The sequence below is a fragment of the Chiloscyllium plagiosum genome, chromosome 1 (assembly GCF_004010195.1).
Source record: "Chiloscyllium plagiosum isolate BGI_BamShark_2017 chromosome 1, ASM401019v2, whole genome shotgun sequence".
NCBI classification, from domain to species: domain Eukaryota; kingdom Metazoa; phylum Chordata; class Chondrichthyes; order Orectolobiformes; family Hemiscylliidae; genus Chiloscyllium; species Chiloscyllium plagiosum.
In genome coordinates, this window is record NC_057710.1 from 110363793 (window position 1) to 110384565 (window position 20773).

General features: G+C 39.8%; 1 protein-coding gene across 1 annotated transcript in view; it reads left to right on the forward strand.

Annotated features, from left to right (window-relative positions):
- The first annotated feature begins 5607 nt into the window (after positions 1-5607).
- LOC122555010 (Kv channel-interacting protein 4-like) overlaps positions 5608-20773 on the forward strand; it is a 356040-nt gene continuing 340874 nt past the window's right edge. Inside the window, exon 1 of the mRNA XM_043700589.1 lies at positions 5608-5945. Within this exon, the coding sequence (XP_043556524.1) occupies positions 5846-5945 (100 nt within the window). The 5' untranslated portion in view covers positions 5608-5845. The remainder of the gene's footprint in view (positions 5946-20773) is intronic.

Below are 20773 nucleotides of genomic sequence, written 5' to 3' on the forward strand. Positions count from 1 at the left end.
GTAATGGCATGAGTATTAACAACCAAGTCCTACATCTTGTTTTAACTAAGCTTGCTAAAATAATCAATAAATATAAATTCCTTAATTTTTTTGTTGATGTTAATTGGTGTACTTTCAACTCAATGATCTTTAATAACGTCCCTGGGCATTATCAATACTTAGTGGAATTCCTAGCATTTGACATGCCTACAATAAAAGCACCCATTACAATGAGTAATAGCATTGAGAACTGGGAAATGGAGCACTTTTCCACCTCAGCCACGTGTTGTTAATATCAGCATTTGCAGCATAATGAGGTATGATTTGATGGAGAGAAATGCTCCTTCCACCCTGTTGCAAAAATGGTCCTCGTTTGCAGCATGAGAGGAGCAACACTATTGCCCCCGAAGGATAATTTCCATTTCCCATTTCAGGTACACTGTGGCCTCTTTAAATAGGTGTTAAATTGACGCCACAGGTGAATAATTGGTATTAAATTTTCAAGGACTAAAACATTGATATTTCTCACTGACCCTTTCCACATCAGATATAATTAAAACTGCTGAATGCAACTGTTACAAAGAGAATTAGTGCTTAGCGAGTTTTGAGAAGATTTGTTGCTCAGGTTGGGGTTCTAGATATAGATTTGCTTGCTGAGCTGGAAGGTTCACTTCCAGACATTTTGTTACCCTACTAGGTATATATCAACAAACACATTGAGTTAGACCCCACGTTCCCCTGAGAAAAAGAACAAGAAATGACATCGCCACAGGAAATGATGTCACCACAGGAAATGACATCGCCAACCCAAAGAAACCCAAAAATATCAATAGAAAGCAGGAATTAGCAACAGTGCTTCATCCAGAGGCCCACTGAAAATGTTACCTAGTAGGGTGACGAAATGTCTGGAAATGAATCTTCCAGCTCAGCGATCAAACCTACAGCCAGAGAATTAGTGCTATAAGTTTCCATGCTTAAACACAACTTACTTGAGTGAAGAACTTCCATGCAGCAACTTATTATATTCTTAAGATAGTCCTTTTTGTTTTTAAAATGTAATAATAACTGTTTTGAGAGAGATGATTGATTCTGCAAGGTCTTATTACTTATATATGCTATGTAGTGAATATAACAAGATCAGCTAGCTGGATCTCATAGAATATGAGTTCACTGATTGGGTCTGTTAATCTGGTCCAATTGGAGAGCCCTGGTTGACAGGTAAGATAAGGTGAGTGTCGGAGATACTGACACTCTGGTGCCCGACTCAAGGACTGTTCATGTGTAAATAAAGAGTGACTTAGTGATTGAATAACAGCCTCTGTGGATGTGGACAAAGTCAGAAATCACATGACACCAAGTTATAGTCCAACAGATTTATTTGAAATCACAAGCTTTTGGAGCATAGCCCTTTCATCAAGTGCAGTAGAGTTATATATTTAATAGTGAGGATATTTTTCTCTGGATGACTATGTTGCTGGAGATAGCTGTCAGTGTTACAGTGCAGCATACAAGTAAACAAGTTATACTTCCCTCTGTTTCCTCTAATTGGTTTCCATTCACAAACTTGCAGTAAATCCACAAAACAGAAGCAAGCCCTTCAGAAATAAATAATCTATGCTGTTTATCTAATGCCATTCAAACTTCCTTCTATACATTGTCCCAAGGGCATAACTTTCTTAATTAGGTATACAGCCTGAAAAACACCTGTACTAACAATTAGAAGGAAGGCCTGACAGATCTTTTGCCTTGATGCCTTTCAGTGGACACTCAGCTGGACTCCCTCCAGACTGAGGATACCAGAATTGGATGTCCCAGAGTGGAGGCCAGTAATTCCAAATCTTGGCAGTACATTAGAAATTTTTGTGGCTACTGCTGGTACTGAGAACTCAGGACTCCCGAGATAGAACAGTAACAGGGACAAAGGTTGTTATTGCTGAGGAGTGGTCTCACCGGCTGGTGGTTACACAAATAGTGCAGCCATGGGGTCTAAAGTAAGGTTTACAATTTGCCAAAGTAACATCATGTGGAAAAGCTGCCAGCTAAGCCTGGTGGGTAAGACAATGGCATGGTGGGACAGTAAATCCTTCTTAATTGGGTAGCTTGTGCTAAACAGAGATATCCATTAGATGCAAGGTCTGCCTATGTATGAAGACTCCTGCCTTACAACTAACCAATTCCTTCAACCAGCCCTCACTGGGACCTCCTCAACTGACCACAATGATCCCACATCAGCTATCTTTACTATAGGTTCCAGTGAAAAATTTTCAGCCTTGTATCCTAAAGTTCTGGCATTGGCCAATACTTCTGGTTGTCCTGTTGACTGGAGAAATGCCAGGTTCTGCCGACAATGAATACTCCAATGCCTGATTAGCATTAAATCAGGGTCAGGAAGGGTTCAGAACAGCCACTCTAGCTCTTCTCTTAGTGGAAAGGCCTATCAATCTGAGCATTAAATTCCAACTTGTGTGTTGTGGTAGAGGGAATAAATGTTGAAGGTAGGGAATAGGATGGCACTTAAGTGGGTTACTTTATCCTTGATTGTGTCAAGATTCTTGAATGTGGTCTTGAGCCTGGAGCTGCACTCATGCAGGCAAGTGGTGAGTTTTCCATCGCACTCCTGAGTCCAATTCACCCTGGATGGTGATAGTGGGATCAATCAGCGTTGGTAATGCCTTTGAATGTGAAGGAGACATGGTTAAGTTCTCTCTTCATGGAGAAGGTCTTTGCCTGGTATTTGTGTGGTAGCAATTTTATTTCCTCCTTATCACCCTAAATCTGAATGTTGTTCAATTCTTGCTGCTTATGACCATGTACTGTTTCAGTATTACAGGAGTTGTAAATGGTATTGTACACTGTACAATCTTCAGCAAACATCTACTTTTCTGATCTTATGGTGGAGGAATGGATGAAAATGCCATGGGATGCTGCACTGAGGAATCTCTGCTATGACTATATACAAAACATAACCTAGAAGTCAAAACCCAGGGAGCAATATCTGAACTTGTTGATGGCACAAAACAGGGGTTGGTTGTAGTCAGTCAAGATTCGTGCCAAATTACATTGATAGTTGGGAAAAAGAATAAATGGATATAGTTAGGTTAGCAGCATATGCAGGCAAATAGCAAGTGCAGTTCAATGCAGTACAATTAACATTAAGAAGGACAACATAAAATATACTGTGAGATCTTAAATGGTGAGGAATAGCAGAGAGCACATGGGTAACTTTGAAAGACTTTATTATCAAATGAAATGTTTATTTAGAAATGGCATGGAGTTCATGTACAACTTTGCGCAATACTTTAGTTTGGTAATGGAATATGATCTGGGGCACATAATTACAGGAAGAATATAAAAGCAAATGGTGAATGTGTGAAATGCATTCAGTAATATGTCAGTTTCAGTTTGAACGTATGACTGAAAAGTTAGAGTTTCATTCGCTCAAAATGCGAAGATCAAGGATTACCTGATAAAGTTCTTCAAGATTATGCAGCAATAATATACACCATGATAGATTATTTCCACTTAGTGAGATGGAAAGAAGAGGAAACAAATCTCATATAACAGAAAAAGGAAGCAGACAACAGAAGTAATTTGTGTGTGTGGCTGTTGATATGGAATTCTTTGGTTTAAATGGCTTTTTGGAAAAAAAAACAAAAGCAGAGAAGATCTTTTAAAATTTTTTATTACAACATATAGGTGGTAATCAGGAAAGGATGATGAGATGGTTAACATGGAGAAAACCATTAGTGTAGATGGTGAGCTGTAGGCTAGATTTCATACAATGTGATTCGATTATCTGAAAGAAAATCAAAGTCATGTAAATGATGATAAACATCTACAACCCATTCAGTATACTCTTATCAAAACCTAAATGGTGTTCTGGAGGAATTAGGCAAGGGCCCAGATTTCCCAGAACTTTGCCTGAGATTGGACTTTTTTGCACCTTGTAGGAGACCAGGCTCCCAATCCTTTCAAGGCTACAGGCAGAAGAGGAAAATGCACTGGAGCCAGGAGCCAAGACTTCAATTGCTGCTTTCTCTCTTTTCTCTGGTTTCAAAAGTGACAGATAATTCAAGCACCATCCAGAGATACTTCCCTGCAGACAGCCACTATTGGCTCAACTTTCAACCTCGACAGTAGTTGAGTGCATCAGAGCCATTCAAGTGGCACTGATATCTGCTATTCAGATTCAAATTAATAGAATCTCCTTTCTTCCCAAACATCACTAACAATTAGGCTAGAATATGTCCTGTTGTAGATTAACAGATTCCATTTGTGTTTCAGAGATTTGCTTCTGTCATTCAGGATGCCTACTTCTTCATGATTTCCTGTAGTTCTCTGCTGTTTTATGCACATTCAACCATAGCTATAAAAAGGATCAAAAATGTATAATTTTCATAGATTTTGGTAATATTCCTACTTATACAGTGAATTTGAAAAGTTGCATGATGATGAACACTGTAATTTTCAAAAGAAGACACTCTTCAATGTTCTTTGAACACAATTTTGAAGTAATTGATGCTACAGCACAAATTTGTTTCCAAGTGAGCTTTGGCAAGCAGAAACTATGATGATTTCCTAATTTACAGTTTTGTGAAATAAATGAAAACAGAATGAGTGGCCTTAAACGTTTCAACTAAAAATTAATTGTGCAATATTATCTTTAAAAAGAGACATAAATAAATGCTACAATCTTGCTTCAGATATTTGGAATCTTTTGTTAATACAAAAATAATTCTATATTCAATCATTTTGATATTGTTCAGGATTGTAATCATAATCTATACATCTCTTGCTATCACTTGAAAAGCTGCAAGGAACAGATGGCTGCATGTACTGTCTGTTATTAAAGTTCATTTTCTTGCTTTTGTCCATGGTATAATTTCTGACTACCCAGCTTACGACCCGTTGGTTCTCCTGATCTTTGCACATTGCATTAGTTTGACTTCTACTACTCATCACACTGAATGATTTCGAATGCACTGAGGCTAATATAAATATTTTACTTCCTGGAGCTAAAGAGTGCAATTGACATTAATCATTCCATCTTTGCCTAACATCTGTCTGTTGCTAATGCAGTTAGTTTTCAAAAATAAAAGATAACAAACCTTTATTAAATGATTAAATAACAGGGCAAACGTAATTTACAATTAATGAATTAATTGACAACGTGTTATGGTGTGTTTACTTTTCAAAACCTAGACGTAGGAACATTCAACAGGCTTTCAAATGGACCGAAAGGAAAAAAAAAATAGAATATTCCAGTCAAGTAAACTTCAAAAATCTCTTCAAAGGTACTTTGAATGTCTTCCCCAGGAAAGTGTTTTTCAGTCTGTAATGCAGACTTCAATCAAGAGGAAATTAACACAATAAAAGCTGTTGTATCACATCATAATGTTTAAGCTCACTTTTCTTCAGATACTCAGGGTCTTATTTTCACTCAGCATCCAATGTGAATCCACACTCAATTGCTCTTTCCTGTTGCCAAGGCAACTGATCATCCACAACAATGCCACCCAGCAGCATTGGCACAAAATAAAGATTTGAAACCCCAGAAGTCTAGATATCACACCTGATCCAGTCTTTCCAGGGCGTTTTAGTGGATGACCTCCTAAATCTTTGGGTGATCCATGTGTTTGTTCATGCACAGCTCTTTTTCTGTAATACAGAGATAACAGGAGAGTGGATAATCCTGACAGGCCTGAGTTATCTGCCTGCCACTCCTGGCCTGTCTTGGTATATACAGGATGTGTTCACTGACTGAACTGTAGCTTTAACAGAGTTTGATGGCCTCACAAACAGAGCCCAGCTGAAAAAAATAAAAACACGTTTCTCAGCAGCACGATGAGACAATGACCTGATCACCATGAACTTGGAAGGGCTTGAGATGATAGCAGTTTTGGTGGTGATTGTGTTGTTTGTTAAAGTGTTGGAACAGTTTGGTCTGCTGGAAGCAACTGTTGAAGGTAAGTGACATCTTATCTTGCATGTGGTATTTTTATGAGAAGATGCTGGAGAAAACTGTACAGTGAAGTGTGGCTGTCATTTGAGAGGAATTAAATCCGCGCAATTTCAAGCTAATACTTCATGTTAGATCACTGAGCTTTGTACAGTGAAAAATTAACTGAGATAACTTTTTCTCTTTATATTTCTGTAATACTTTGCTTGGTATATTCTTCCCCTTACATGCCTGAGAGTGAAAAGGACAAAATCAATATGCCTTATGAATCAGTTTAGTTTTGTTGAAGCTGATGTAAAGGTAATGAAGCAGTCGGCTATGTTTAAAAAAAAGCCTTTGTATCACCCGTCTTTCAGCTGTTAGTAGCTCATTTGAAAACCAACAGCAAATGTTGATGAGATAAAGATTTATAAAGAATTGGTAAAAGTGTATTTTTTATTTGATATATTTTATTTGAATTTTATTTTCACAAGCTATAACTAACCTTGAAGTCAATTTCTTAATTTTTTTTTGTTGTCTTCCAGTCATCATGAACAAAGTGAAAGATTTAAATATCTTATTCAGTAATGAATTGTTATTGTCATTAAGTTTTAAATATTTTCACCTTCCCTATAAGAAAATGTTCCAGATTTTGTTAGTGTCCCGGGGCGCTCTTTTTTAGGAATTAAATTTATCCATATTCAGATCTTATATGTTGATGTTTTTGGCATGGAAATTTATTCTCTATGTGTAAGCTGCATAAAAACAGATATCTGGTGTGAACACCGGAATGAATGCATTTTTTTAAAAGTTCTACATAATCTGAACTATGATATTATTTAGAATTCAACAACTCATTCAGGCAAAATAAGCTACAATAACTGACAGCAGACAAATAGTGTTTAATCTATATTCTACAATTTAAAATAAAATGTTAACAATATTCATTGTAGTTCTGTTGAAGTGCTTACAAAACTTAAACCAATTTGAATCAAAAACAGGCAAAATTAACATCAATAAAGATAACAACATTTATGTAAATTATAATAAGTATTTACACATTGTTCTTTCAGCAAATTAAACTAATATATTGATTTGTTTAATCTTTATGACATTAGTCACCTCTTGTGTAATTAATTTGATAGTTTGTAATAGGTCATCGCTAACCCAATGAGAAAAAGCTTCATCTCAGCTGAATATTTCTGGACTGGGAGTTTGTTTATTTGTTTGTATAAAACACATGGCCTCATTTATGCTTGGCACCCTTTCTTTGTTTTGCTGCAATAATGAGAATTTCACTTTCTATCTCCTGGCACCCAGCAGCTAGAGAATAGGGCTGAAACTTGTACGTGTGTGCAAAGTCTGGTCAGACTTTGATAGCATCAGGACATAATGCAGGTTTCAAAATTCCTAATCACTCCATCAGGCCAGAGCAGCCTAAAACAATTATGTAGCTGTGTCACCATAACCTCCTCAGATTTTGAAATGAGAAACAGCTTTTGGAATGAACAATAAAAGCACAGCACACACAAAGGTTATTTTCACCTATCCACTTGGAAATAATTTGCTGCACATCTCCAGATTTAACGAGCCAAATTGAAATACTGACAGATGTTAAATAAAGCCTCTGCCAATGCCTGCAACACAAACAGTTGACTTCTGAATCCTTAATACAAAGCTGTAATGCACAACAGTAAGTGAAATTTTATTTCTATCTTGGTATGTTATCACATAATGTTGGAACTGTTTTGCAGCCTTTTGGCAGTTGCGATTATGGTGCTAAAATCTTTACAGAATCAGAAGGCTTTCTATGAACAAAGAAAAAGTTGTGTTTCCAACATCCTAACACATTTAATTAATGGTGATTTTTTTTTGAAATAGCAAATCCATTTATGGTAAAAATAATAAAAGAGCAGATGAAAAGGTGGAGTATCCACAGCATAGCTTCATTCTTCTTGACTTTTCAAAATGTCACTTCAGCCCAGCCGAAACATTGAATTCATTGTCACAGTTTCTTCACACAATCTGTGCAGTCTGTGGGCCTTTTGGTTTTGCAAAACTGATAATCAAAAATAAAACAGTGTTTATGGCAAATTTCCACAGAGAAATACTTCAATGAAAATTTATAAGGGATGAGTTTCCATGAATAATATTTACACCTTTTAATAATGAATGCATTCATATGAGGTATGTATTTGCACGACATAATAGTATTGATCTTGTGAAGATGGAGTACGTTTACATTTTAAGAAAGAAAATCCTCTTAAGAAGAAATTTAGCAATCATTTACTAAGGCTTTCTAAAAGGTGAAAAATATTTTATCTTGTTTAGGGATGGATTGGAGAATTGAAATTGAATTTTATTTCATTATTCAATTTGTTTAGAAAAAATATAAGAGCCAACATTTTATATTGATATTGAATATAGTCAAACATTGAAGATACTTTCAATTTAAAGAGGCATACATGATGACTTAAATAATATCAGCACATCATTAATACATGAATGTCGACTCACTATAGTCCTAGAAGATCATAGGGCTGCTCTCTCATTAAAGAGAGATGACTGATGGTGATTTAACCCATGGGACACCATGCCGCAGGAAAGGGGCGAGGTTGAGAAGGTGAGTCCTTGATGGAAAACTCAGCCAGTATGGGAATGGAACTCATGTTGTTAGTGTCACTCTGCTTCACCAGTCTTGGTATCCAACCCACAATATGTGATTGGTATCAAATATCTAACATTTATTATTGTTTTCCACTTTCAGTTTAAAAAAAAAGTTGCCAAACATTTTTTTGCATGCATGAGCTTGTTAACTAAAGGAATAAGTGTAAATTGTGTAATGCTGCTGTCTCACAGATCAGTACAGTTTCAAATCAGAATGTTTCCCCACTTGATACTGCATGTTTTGTCGTTAGTAAAACCAGTCTCTCTGGAAACCTGTAGACTTTGCTATGAAAACATGTAGAAACAATTTTTAACCTTGAGACCTGTTTCTAATAGGATATTTTTAATCAAGGATTTCTGAAACAGATAAGAGTCATCGAGTGGTGTGTCTATGATTGGATAATTGACAATTTTATCAAATTCATTCATAACCTTACTTGGAGGATCCCAGCAGATGTCAGCTGTATCTTGGGTTCTGGAGCTAGACTGTGTGAATAAATCTTCCTTCAATAGTTGGTTGGCTTTTTACACATTAGTTAGGTCACCAAAGCTAGCCCCTCTAATTGACTGAGCAGGTAGGTAAGTATGCAGTTCAAGGTCTGCATCTGTTATACGCTCCCAATTGAAATTTTCAGATGTACATTTTCGGAGGTCCACAAGTTCACGTGATTTTTAGATGACAAGGAGTATCAGAACTAAAAGGCACTCACCAGGGTTACCAAATGTCCCATTTTTTGCAGATTGTTCTGTTTTTAACATATTTCCAGCATCCCCCATCATTGGGGCGGCACGGTGGCACAGTGGTTAGCACTGCTGCCTCACAGCGCCTGAGACCCGGGTTCAATTCCTGCCTCAGGCGACTGACTGTGTGGAGTTTGCACGTTCTCCCCGTGTCTGCGTGGGTTTCCTCCGGGTGCTCCGGTTTCCTCCCACAGTCCAAAGATGTGCAGGTCAGGTGAATTGGCCATGCTAAATTGCCTGTAGTGTTAGGTAAGGGGTAAATGTAGGGGTATGGGTGGGTTTCGCTTCGGCGGGTCGGTGTGGACTTTTTGGGCCGAAGGGCCTGTTTCCACACTGTAATGTAATCTAAAAAAAAGTACCACCACCACCATCACTCCCGCCCCTGTATTCTGTAAGATTCCCATAGCAGAACTCTGAAATGCAGAAACACTAATTGTTCCAAATTTTCTTTCAGCCAGCACAGTTTGCAGACTCGCCACTTGTGGTTCTGCAGCGTGTCTGGGATCACTGAAATTAATACCAGGAAATAATGTGGCTGTTTGAAAATCTGACCTGCTTTGCTGCTGCCCCATTATTGGCTTCACCTATCAACCTCCTCACAATCTTCCTGGCCATTGTGGAAGGAGGCAGTGAGGAGTTGGGAATGGGACAGCCAGGGAGATGCAGAGGGAAGTGGCCAAGTGTTTGGAGTGGTTTGGTAAACAAAGCATGATCCCAGGATTTGAATTGAATTGAATTGAATTGATTTGAATCGAAACATTGGTTTAAAACAGAAATACTTTATTTATGCTGCACTTGTTAAAACATATCTGCGTCACTCATAGGTAGTCCTATATTTTTGATGCAGGCAGGTGTCAGAGGCTTTGCGATTGCATGGATGGTGAGTGTGCCTCCTGCAGCTGTGAAGGCAGCAAACACAGCCATTTACGAGCCTGTATGTGAATTCTGTACATTATCCAAGTGTCAGTCTTGCATTACTGTCAGCATCCTCATTTCTGAGTGAGAAGGTCTTTTGTTCAAGTTCTACTTCAGAAACTTGAGGTTATAATCCAAGCTGTACTTCAGTGCACTAATGAGTGAGTGCGGTTTTGGAGCTGTCATCTGTCATTGCCTTAGCCTCGAGTCAATTTTTATAAGATCCCATTTTACTATTCAAAAAAGAGCAGGTGAGTTCTCCATGTCCTGCCCAATCTTTATCATACAACTTCAGTAACTAAAATCAGATTGGGCAGAAACTCACGTTCTCCAATACTGAGCCAGTGGGGTAAAACATGCTATTCGTCCCCCAATTCATCCCCAATTCATTTAAATGTTTTGGTGCTATCTCTGTACCATCTTTAAAATCTTTTATTTATCATGCCATCTCTTTGTCAAAGCTGCCAATGTGCTCTACATGCAGCAGAGAGCTCAGGCAATCTAGCTGCAGCCCACACAGTTAAAGGAAGGCTGCTCCTCAAAGAAAGGCATTCAAAAATATTGCTGCAATGCAAGTTCTTCCAAACTGTACACCAGGGTATACATTGGGATCCAGACTGACAAGTATGGCACTTGAATCTTACAGGTGGGTAGGAGGAGAAATACCAAAGTGTTACATGGTCCTGTAGAGGGAGATCCCTCAGAAAATGGGAGCAAGTGGCTGGGAATATCAATTGCCAGAGCTGAACCTTATGTTTTTTCAACTAAGTGTCAATTTGAAGTCTTTCTCTCTGTGATGCATTGTGGGTTTTCTCACTGCATCTTATCTGACTGTCTTCATTAGCTGGCCACCACATTCCTGCAGCGATCCTCACATTCTATTCTTACCCAATTCTATCACTTGTCCTAACTGCAACAACTTGGCACTGCCAGGATATCCCAAAATGGACTAGCATCCCTGGCATTGGTGCTTTCTTTAAATGGTCATTGTGCACTCAGGCAAGCACCATCAGTCTGAAGCTGCTCTGCATGGTTACTGACATTTGACCTGGACATGGCAGACAGGGGGAAATTGGCAATCCATCTTGTGAACAGGAACCTGGGGTGCTGCTGGTTGTTGGATTGGAGACATCCTCCTCTTAAGAAAGTCAGAGGAGTTCATTACAAGATTTCATGCCAGCCTGCTCAGAGGTTGCCATCTTGCTAAGTGTTGTCTCAGTTGACTGGAGGAAGGCAAGCAATGTAGGAAGACATTTAATGACCTTGTCTCCACTAACTTCTCTCTGAAACCTCACACTCACTCTGTCTCTGCTGCTGTAGCTAGCTTACACTAAACCCTCTCAAGCTTTACCACTCTCACTTGCCTGCAACATCTTCCCTCATTCACTTCCACCACCTCCAAGCCCCACATCACTAACCCTAATGTTCTTTGCCTTGCCTAACCATTCTCTAGGGACATGTCTCCAGCTGCACCAATGCATGCTGCTGTGTGATCTGCCTTCATCTCCCTTACCTCCTGCCACCCACTCATTCCAGGAGGTAAACAGCTCACACTAGTGCAGAAAGTGTCACAATGAATGGTGGGCTGTCTGACATTCAGCTCCTCATCCTTTATGAGGAAAGGATCCTGACCCTGACCCCAAGTGGCTGACTAACTGTGTCCAAGCCCCTGGACTGGCATTGAAAGTTCCCCTTGACATACTATACCAGGACCCCCGAGCAAAGGCTATTGTTTGTCTTGACTGAGGACTGTTGACAGCCGTGACAAGCTTTCTGGCTTTGTATCGGTGCAAGGAAATACAACAGTATTGTGTGCCTTGAATCTCTGGTTAAAGGGGCAAAGTAGAAAGGCAGGGAAGCTGTGAGTTACCAGTGAGGGTTCAAAGTGAATGAGCACTAAAAGAGTAAGTGAATAGCCCAGAGATGCTGCTTGGTCCTGTCCATGAGCTGGGTGCAATATTACAATGATAGTTGCCACTACAGTCCAAGTATTAAAGAGAAGCACCTTGCAAGTACATCAGAGATTGCCATGAAAGCATTTAGAATCTGGTATTTGTCAGATGCCAATGTTACCAGATGTGGGGTGCATGTGGCCAGTGTCTGTGCAGCGTGCCTTTGAGATATTGTCACCTAGAGTCCAGCATGGAAGCCTTTTGGACCAAGTGGCGAGTCATAGTCACCAGGCTTTGACTTCCCATGTCGAGAATTGTCAACACCCAGTTTTCTCATGGTGGAATAGAAAGCTGCGTGTTAATAAAGTGAGATTTGCAGACAGTAATCTCCTTAATATGCAACTAGCCACACTGCCTAATAAGAATCTCATCTTGACATCAAGGACATAGTTAACATTCAACAAGTTTGTCCCAAGTTGACAAAAACCTCATTGGGCTTCTTGCAAGCATTCCACCAGCTTTGCTACTGTAGCAGCCTCTGGTACCAGTCCATGCCCTGCTCGGATGATTACAGTCAGGACCCTGTCCTCATAAAGCTCAGATGAGTTACAAACCACTCGTCTTGAGTCTTTTTGCCCTATTGGTGTCTGTTTTCCACCTAGAATGAGAATGAAACAGGTATTACAGGAGATGAAAGTGGTTGGCACAGCTGTCACTTTGATGTATGTGGGAAGTTCTCCCAATTGAATGAGTGAGTGCATAAGCAGCAGAGAGGACATAGAGGGTTATTGGTGTCGGAGCTTGGAGTGGGTAAGGGTGAGTGAAGAAACATTTTGTAAGCAATTGTGTGACTGGTAGTATGAACCTAACTGGGGGAGTAGGTGATGGTGGCTATAGTAACAGAGGGATAGATGAGTGTGAGATATCAGAGAATTGAAAGGAGAGCACTTATGCTGCCAGAGTGGAGAATGACATTGACCTTCTTCCCAAGATGTTGCGTATTCCTCCAGTTGCCTGAGGCTGCTTTAACTTATGTAGCAATCTCAGACCAGGTTGGCATGGCCTAGTCTCATGACATCAATGGTTGGCTCTGGGGTAAGGGCAAGAACTGCCTGTGCACCACCTCATCCAGCAAGACCTCCAAGATCCTGCCTACAAAGCAAAGTGCTGCATTCATCCACTCGGCCTTGTTTGGGGCAAATATCAGGATCTGTGCAGGGCTGCTCCAGATTGACATGTGAAGAACAGGCTTTTAAACATGGCGCAGATGCAAGGGATGTAATTGCATTCTGTGATATCTAGTGAGTGGCAAGTTGTTCTGGCAACAGCACGTTGTAAGATGTGGCATAACTCGAATGTGAGAGATGTGTGTGATTGGTAATGAACTAAGTTAAGTAAATTAGGGCTAGTCCTTGCAGCAAGAAACTCTCCAAAAACTGGATGCCTTTGGATTTAGCCAAAAACACGTCCATGCATGCTATTGTCTCATAATAAAGATTAGACCGCTTAGGACTGAGATAAGGAGGAGTCTCAGAGAATGGTGAATCATTGGAATTCTGTGCCTCAGAACTCTGCAAAAACTCAATTTTTGACTATGTTTACAACAGAGATTGATAGATTTCTAAATAGTAAAGACATCAAGGAATATGGTGTGAGAAATGGTTGTGACTTAGATCAGCCACAATCAGGTTGAATGGTGAAATCCACTTAAAGTGCTGGATGGAATTCTCCTGTTTCTCTTTACTATATTTTCCGATATGCTTCAGTCGATCTTCTGGATGTGCAGAGGTCACTAAAGTGCTACATAAATGCTTTCTTTTGAACTTCTAACTACACATATAGTCTTCAAATATCAGGTCTCTTTGAAGGTAACATTGTTTGAAACTGAATTTATAACAAAAGTATTAAATTCCACCTAAATTTTCTGACACAGTCCATCAATGTTAGTGTTATTTGACAAATCATTATTAGCAAAAGTTGCTACTTCCAAAAATTAAATCTAATAGTATCAAAATTTAACCTTAATTTACCCTCCCCATTGAAGTCAGATCCAATCATCTTCAATTCTGCCGAGGTGTTTTGGCTGTGCTGTAAAGGTTGTTTATTGATGTTAAAATAAAAGATGCAACAGATAAAACTTTGACATCTACTCATGTGTTTCATTTGGGATTCTGGTATCCTTTTAACAGACTTGTAACAAAAAACACGTTAAGAAAGCCAATGAATTAACTTTTAACCATAATCTTTCTATTTACATAAGATCCAGTAGCTGACCTGCATTTTTAAAATAAATTACTTGTCATATCCATAATGAAGAAGGAAGTCTTTTTCTTAATATAGGAGGCAACATCTTCATTTTCATTTCGGTTCAAGCTGCATATATGTTAGAATGGAGATTAACTCAGTAGCAAAGGTTGAAAACTGAGGTATTATCATAGAATGGTTACAGTACTGAACAAAGTTGTTCGGCCCATCATCTCAATGTCAGCTCTTTGAAAGAATGACTCAAGGAGTTCCACTCTCCAACTTTTTCCCAGGCTTCCAAATCTTCATTTTAGATTTGATTCCCTACAGTATGGAAACAGGCCATTCGGCCCAACAAGTTCACACCGACCTGCTGAAGAGCAACTCACCCATTCTCCCACCATGTATTTACCCCTCTCGAAAGCACCTAACACTATGGGCAATTTAGTATAGCCAATTCACCTGACCTGCACTTCTTTGGATTGGGGGCGGAAACCAGAGCTCCCAGAGGAAACTCACGCAGACACGGAGAGAATGTGCAAACTCCACACAGACACAATCACCCGAGGCAGGAATTGAACCGGGGTCCCTGGTACTGTGAGGCAACAGTGCTAACCACTGAGCCACTGTGTCACCCCCATTATCCAATTCCCTTTTGAAAGTCACATTTGAGTCTGCTTTCACTACATACTCAAGACAGCACTTCAAAGACCCTCTACACTTGGTGTAGATATTTTTTAAAAGTCATCATTTTCACCCTGGTTCTTTTGCAAGCATCTTATATCAGTCTCATTTGGATCTGGATAATTTCACAATGGGGACAGTCTCTCACTTTTTTTTGTTTAGAACATACAGGATTTTGAGCACCATTATCAAATTTCCTTTCAAACATGTCCAAGGAGAACATTCTCACCTCTGTCAATCTGACCACATTTCTCAGCACCTCTGAGTCTTCACATCCCTCCTGAAGTGCCCAGAATTGGCTCAGAGAATTTACTGACAGATAGCTGTTGGAGCAGTGTGGACTGGTGCTGGGCATTGGGAACACGAGGAATGCTTGACATGGCTGACTCTGAGAGAATTGCACAGAAAATCGAAAATTCTGATGGACAAATCCCTTATGCAATCAATTCTGCAACAGTTCCTTAAAGTCGGAGAATTCTGAAGGTTCCCACTAACTTAGACTTAATAGTTACCAAGGAAACATTTGATATTAGAAACCTATTCTAACACCTGGGTAACTATTAAGCTGAACTGCTAGCTCAGCACTGATCCTCACTAAAATATAACTGCCAGTCTCTCCCACCCCCTTCCAAACCCTTGACTGACCTGAACTCTTGGATCCAATAGCCCTATCTGCTAATGTCTCCTCTTCCCTTAAATCTGGCTCAACATCCCCATCTCAAACTTGCACCTTACTGAGGCCAACCTCTCTGCTCATATTTCACACCTACTTCTGGCCCAGCACTGCCACATGCCCTGGAACAGGACCCAGTCCAGACAAACCTCCCCTTCTGACCCAACATCAACTTTCACACACCTAACCTACCCTAAGCACTCATCCATTTACTTCTCACCTGAGAAATCTGCCACCTTAGACATCTCAAGCACGTGTCACCATGGAACCCTACACCCTCACCTACTTGGTAACCTACACCCTCATCTACCTGGCATTCTATCCCCTCACCCACCTTGCACCAAGCCCACCTTACCTACCTGGCATCCTATCTGCTCACATCATAATAGCTTTCACAATAACTTTTGAAGTGTATGCTGGACATTTAAGCTTCACCCTACCGCAGGGAAATGGCTTCAAGAAAGACCATGAATAAAAACCAAAAGAACTATGGCTGCTGTAAATCAGAGACAAGATTGGAAATTACTGGAAAAGCTCTGCAGCTCTGGCAGCATCCGTGGACAGAAAGCAGGGTTAACTTCTCAGATCAAATGACCCTTGAGGAAGGGTCACTTGACCCAAGACATTAACCTTGGTTTCTCTCCAAATGTGCTGCCAGAGCTACTGAGCTTTTCCAGAAACTTCTATTTGACTCTCTGGAAAGATCTTCATTAATGCTGGATATAGGAATTACTGATGGATTTGTAACGGAAGTCCCATTTCCCAAAATCTCCATGGCAAAGTCATCTAAAGGTAAATGGGTATTTTTAAAAGTCCAATCAAATATAGAAATCGTTTTCCAAACTCTAATCACAATCTTTCCACCTATACTCCAGCTGAGCCAGACCATGTTTTGTTTATAAAAGTTCATATTATCTTTTTTCCTTTTTGTACTCATTGCTTCTGCTTATAAGGCCAAGGATTCTGTATTACTAACCACTTTGTGAACCAGCCCAGTCACCTTCAGTGACTGTGCACCATGCATTTCAAGGCAGTGAACCTTGTGATAGGTAATCAGAAATTGTAGGAAATCCTGGAAGTATACAGTTTAAATAAGATAGTTCAAAAAGTGATGAAGGATCCCACTGGAACTATTACTGTCACATCTTTCCAATTTCACTCTACTTGTGCTTTATATTCTGCTTGCCATTTTTAATTTCCAAATGTACAGTATCCTTTTCTTCTGTGTTTAATCTAATTGAGTGGCAGTTCTAGAAAGCCAGGAGCAGCAGAACTTGACAGAGGAACTACATGCAGGCTCCTGCAAATCTTTGAGTAAAATAAATCCTTTCCATTTATGGAGAGAAATTGGTAGCATGTTCTTTTTGTTTGCTGAGGGCAGGTTGTGGAGGTCCAACAGGGCAGAACAAAGTTATGGGTAACATCTTGTGGAGTGGAGTTCTCTCAATAAGCATAAGCTACTACCAGTGACACCCCCCCCCCCCATTCGATTAGATTTCCTAAGGTATGGAAACAGGCCATTTGGCCTAACAAGTCCACACTGACCCTCCAAGAATAACCCACCCATACCCAATCCCCTGCCCTATATTTACCCCTGACTAATGTACCCAACAATATGGGCAATTTAGCATGGCCAATTCACCCGATCAGTACATCTTTGAACTGTGGGAGGAAACTGGAGTACCCAGGAGAAACCCACGCAGACACTGGGTGAACGTGCAAACTCCACACAGACAGGTGGCCGGGGCTGGAATTGAACCCAGGTCCCTGGCACTATGAGTGCAGCAGGGCTGACCACTGATCCACCATGCCACCCAGGAAATATTATAAGCCTATTTGTTTTAATCAATTATATTTAAAAAACAGCCTGATGTCTCACACCCACCTGCTAACAGCATTATGATAAAGAATGGGGGTGGGGGCGGCATGATATGTTGGTTAACTGGCTTGGCAGAAAGTTCATGGACAATTATTCATTCAAAAAAAAGAGTGCATGCACCACCCATATCTGGAAGTGAACAGAGTAATGTTTGGAATTAATGTCCCGATTGAACAGAAGCCCTGTTCTGAGGTGAACAAGTCAGGTTGGACCAGAATGTGTCATTCACAAGTTTGACTGGCTTTTCCTTCTGTCTACCAGGTTATTTGAGGGCGGATCAGGTGATGGGCAGGGAAATGGTGGACTTTCCATCCTCCTATTTTATTCCTACCCTCAATAGCCCCACTACTGAAAACACAACTGGCAGATTACCACAAAATCCAACTCTTGGTGTTTACTTTTTCGGGAAAATTGATGCCATGAGGAACATTTTACATCACTGATTTCAACAGGTGGAGGGCGAAGGTGTTTCAAGCTCAAATGTCAATCCAAGCAATTTACTAAAAACCAAGGAATCCCTACAGGGTGGAAACAGGCCCTTTGGCCCAACAAGTCCACACTGACCCTCTGAAGAGTATCCCACCCAGACCCAAACGTAATACTCTATATTTACCCCTGAATAATGTACCTAACCTACACATCCCTGAACACGATAAGCAATTTAGCATAGCCAATTCACCTAACCTATCCAATTCACATCTTTCGATTGTGGGAGGAAATGCACGCAGATACGGGGAGAATGTGCAAACTCCACATAGACAGTCGCCTGAGGCTGGAAAGGAATCTGGGTCCCTGGAGCTGTGAGGCAGCAGTGCTAACCACTGAGCCACCATGCCACCCAAGACCTGGACCAATGTGCAGCACAGGCAGATGGCCAATTAGAGAGCAGGTAAGGAATTCCAGTGGCTCATCTTGACCAAATAAAACCTATTGATCAAACCTTTACTCCATCCAGTGGAAAATTAAAGTTATGTTGAGGTCTTAACTCATATCATAAAACTTTATTTTGACTCCTCTCTACATTGATTACTATTCCTGGTCTTTTGGTGAATTCAAAACCTTCAAAATTTTTGCTTTGCTATAACCCTATTCCCACCCAAAATCTAGGATCAATGTCATAGTTCTCTAGTCGAGCGCAGTTTCTGATACTGGCAGGTATTTGTTCTCAGTAACACCACTGGGAGTTAGTGGTTGTGGCTGGTACTACACCCACCCAAGGCCAAAGACCACAATGCTCCCAGGTACAGGTGAGGTGATGGGAGGATTGGAGCTGGCGATATGGGCCTGAACTAGCTTTCAGTGCCTCCCACCCCATTTCAAGATGTTGGCTCTTTGTATCGGTTATTGAGTTCCTGACAATGTAAGCAATGCTCCTCACTTGCCATTAGGTGGATACCAGCAGCAGCTGGATGAGGCCCTCAGTAGGAACTAATTGCCCATTAGTGGTCTTAGTTGTACCAGGACAGCAAAGCTGTCCACAGGCCTTCCTGCTGTAGACTTAATCAAGGCTATGTAAGGGTCCCCTCCTGCCTGATTAAACCGTATCTCCCACCTCCCCTCCCCTCCCCTGACAAAAACTGTTCAAACTCTCCAGAGAGGCAAGCATTAAAGTTTGTCCAGTGCATGAGAAGCCTAAATCAAACTAAATTGCAGCCATACTGATAACTCTAAATCACTACTTTTGACATTAATCATACACTCAATCATGCTGAGAGAGGTAGAATAACACAATGTGTTAAAACAGGCTGTTCTTTTTCACTCTGTTCCAACTATTTCTGTAATTTGTCACTGAAATGGCAGTATACTACTAAAGGTAATCTAAATTGTCCATCTTTCATTTCCTTGCAAGAGTCAAACATATAATATTAAGTTAGAATCACACGAGGGCCAAACTAAGTAAATTAGAGCAGTGTATGGGAACCAGTTAGAGTTTTACAATAGGTTAGCAGCTTTCATATCTCTCATTTATAGTCTCTTGATAAATTACTAGATTTTTGGAGTTGAGTGCCACAGCATACATAATAGAATTTAAATTCTTAGTCTTTGAGTTACTCTTATAAAAGCACCCTTGAAATCTATTTCAGTTTTGGATTACTGATCATAATATTTCCTTCTCTGGACTGGTGTCAATTTTTGGTTGTGATAAGGTTTGTGATCTTTTGAGGCACTTTTTGGATATTTTCCTTCAACAAAACACGCATAAATTTAAGTTATTGTAGGTTTTCCATAAACCTAATCAATTCTAATAGCATATTATAAATAAGTAACGCACATTTAATTTTTAAAAAGTCAGCTTGCTAACTTGAATAATTGTTTGTCAAGTTTTTATATATGAGGCTAAGATTTCCCGACTTAAAATGAATTATTAATATACAATAATTACATCTGTGAGAGAAACAGTATTAACATTTTGAGTTAAATATAAGTCTTCCACAAAAGTCATTATAAGGTTGGCAATGAATACACAAGGGAATATTTTCTGTAACATATATCTAGTGTATGGGAGAGGTGAAAATGAGAACAAACCTTTTCAGTATTTCAAACAGTCTGGGCAGAATTTTGCTAGAAATCAGTGAAGTATTGACTTTTGAGAGGTTATTAAAAGAAGTTAGTATTAATTTGGAATCATTTATTGGAAAAGTTTATTTCATTACCAGTGCTTAGACCATAAGACCTGAAACACAGGAGCAGATATTAGGTCAGTCAGCCCATCAAGTCTGCTCCGCCATTCAATCATGGCTGATAAATTTCTCAACCCCATTTTCCTGCTTTCTCCCCTTAACCCTTGATCCCCTTGATACTCAAGAACCTATCCACCTCAGTCTTAAATATACACAATGACCTGGCCTCCACAGCTTTCTGTGGCAATGAATTTCATAGATTCACCACTCTCTGGCTGATGACATTTCTCCTTATTTCTTTCTATAAGGTCTTCCCTTTACACAAAGGCTGTGCCTGTGGGTTCTAGTCTCTCCAACCAATGGAAACATCTTCCCAACATCCACTCTATCCAGGCCATTCATTATACTGTATGTTTCAATTAGATTCCCTCCGCCCCCTCCATCCTTCTGAATACTGATTAACAATGTTAACATAGATTGTACACTATTTATAAATATAAATTTGTAATTTTCTCTTAACATCAATAACAAATTTGCTCA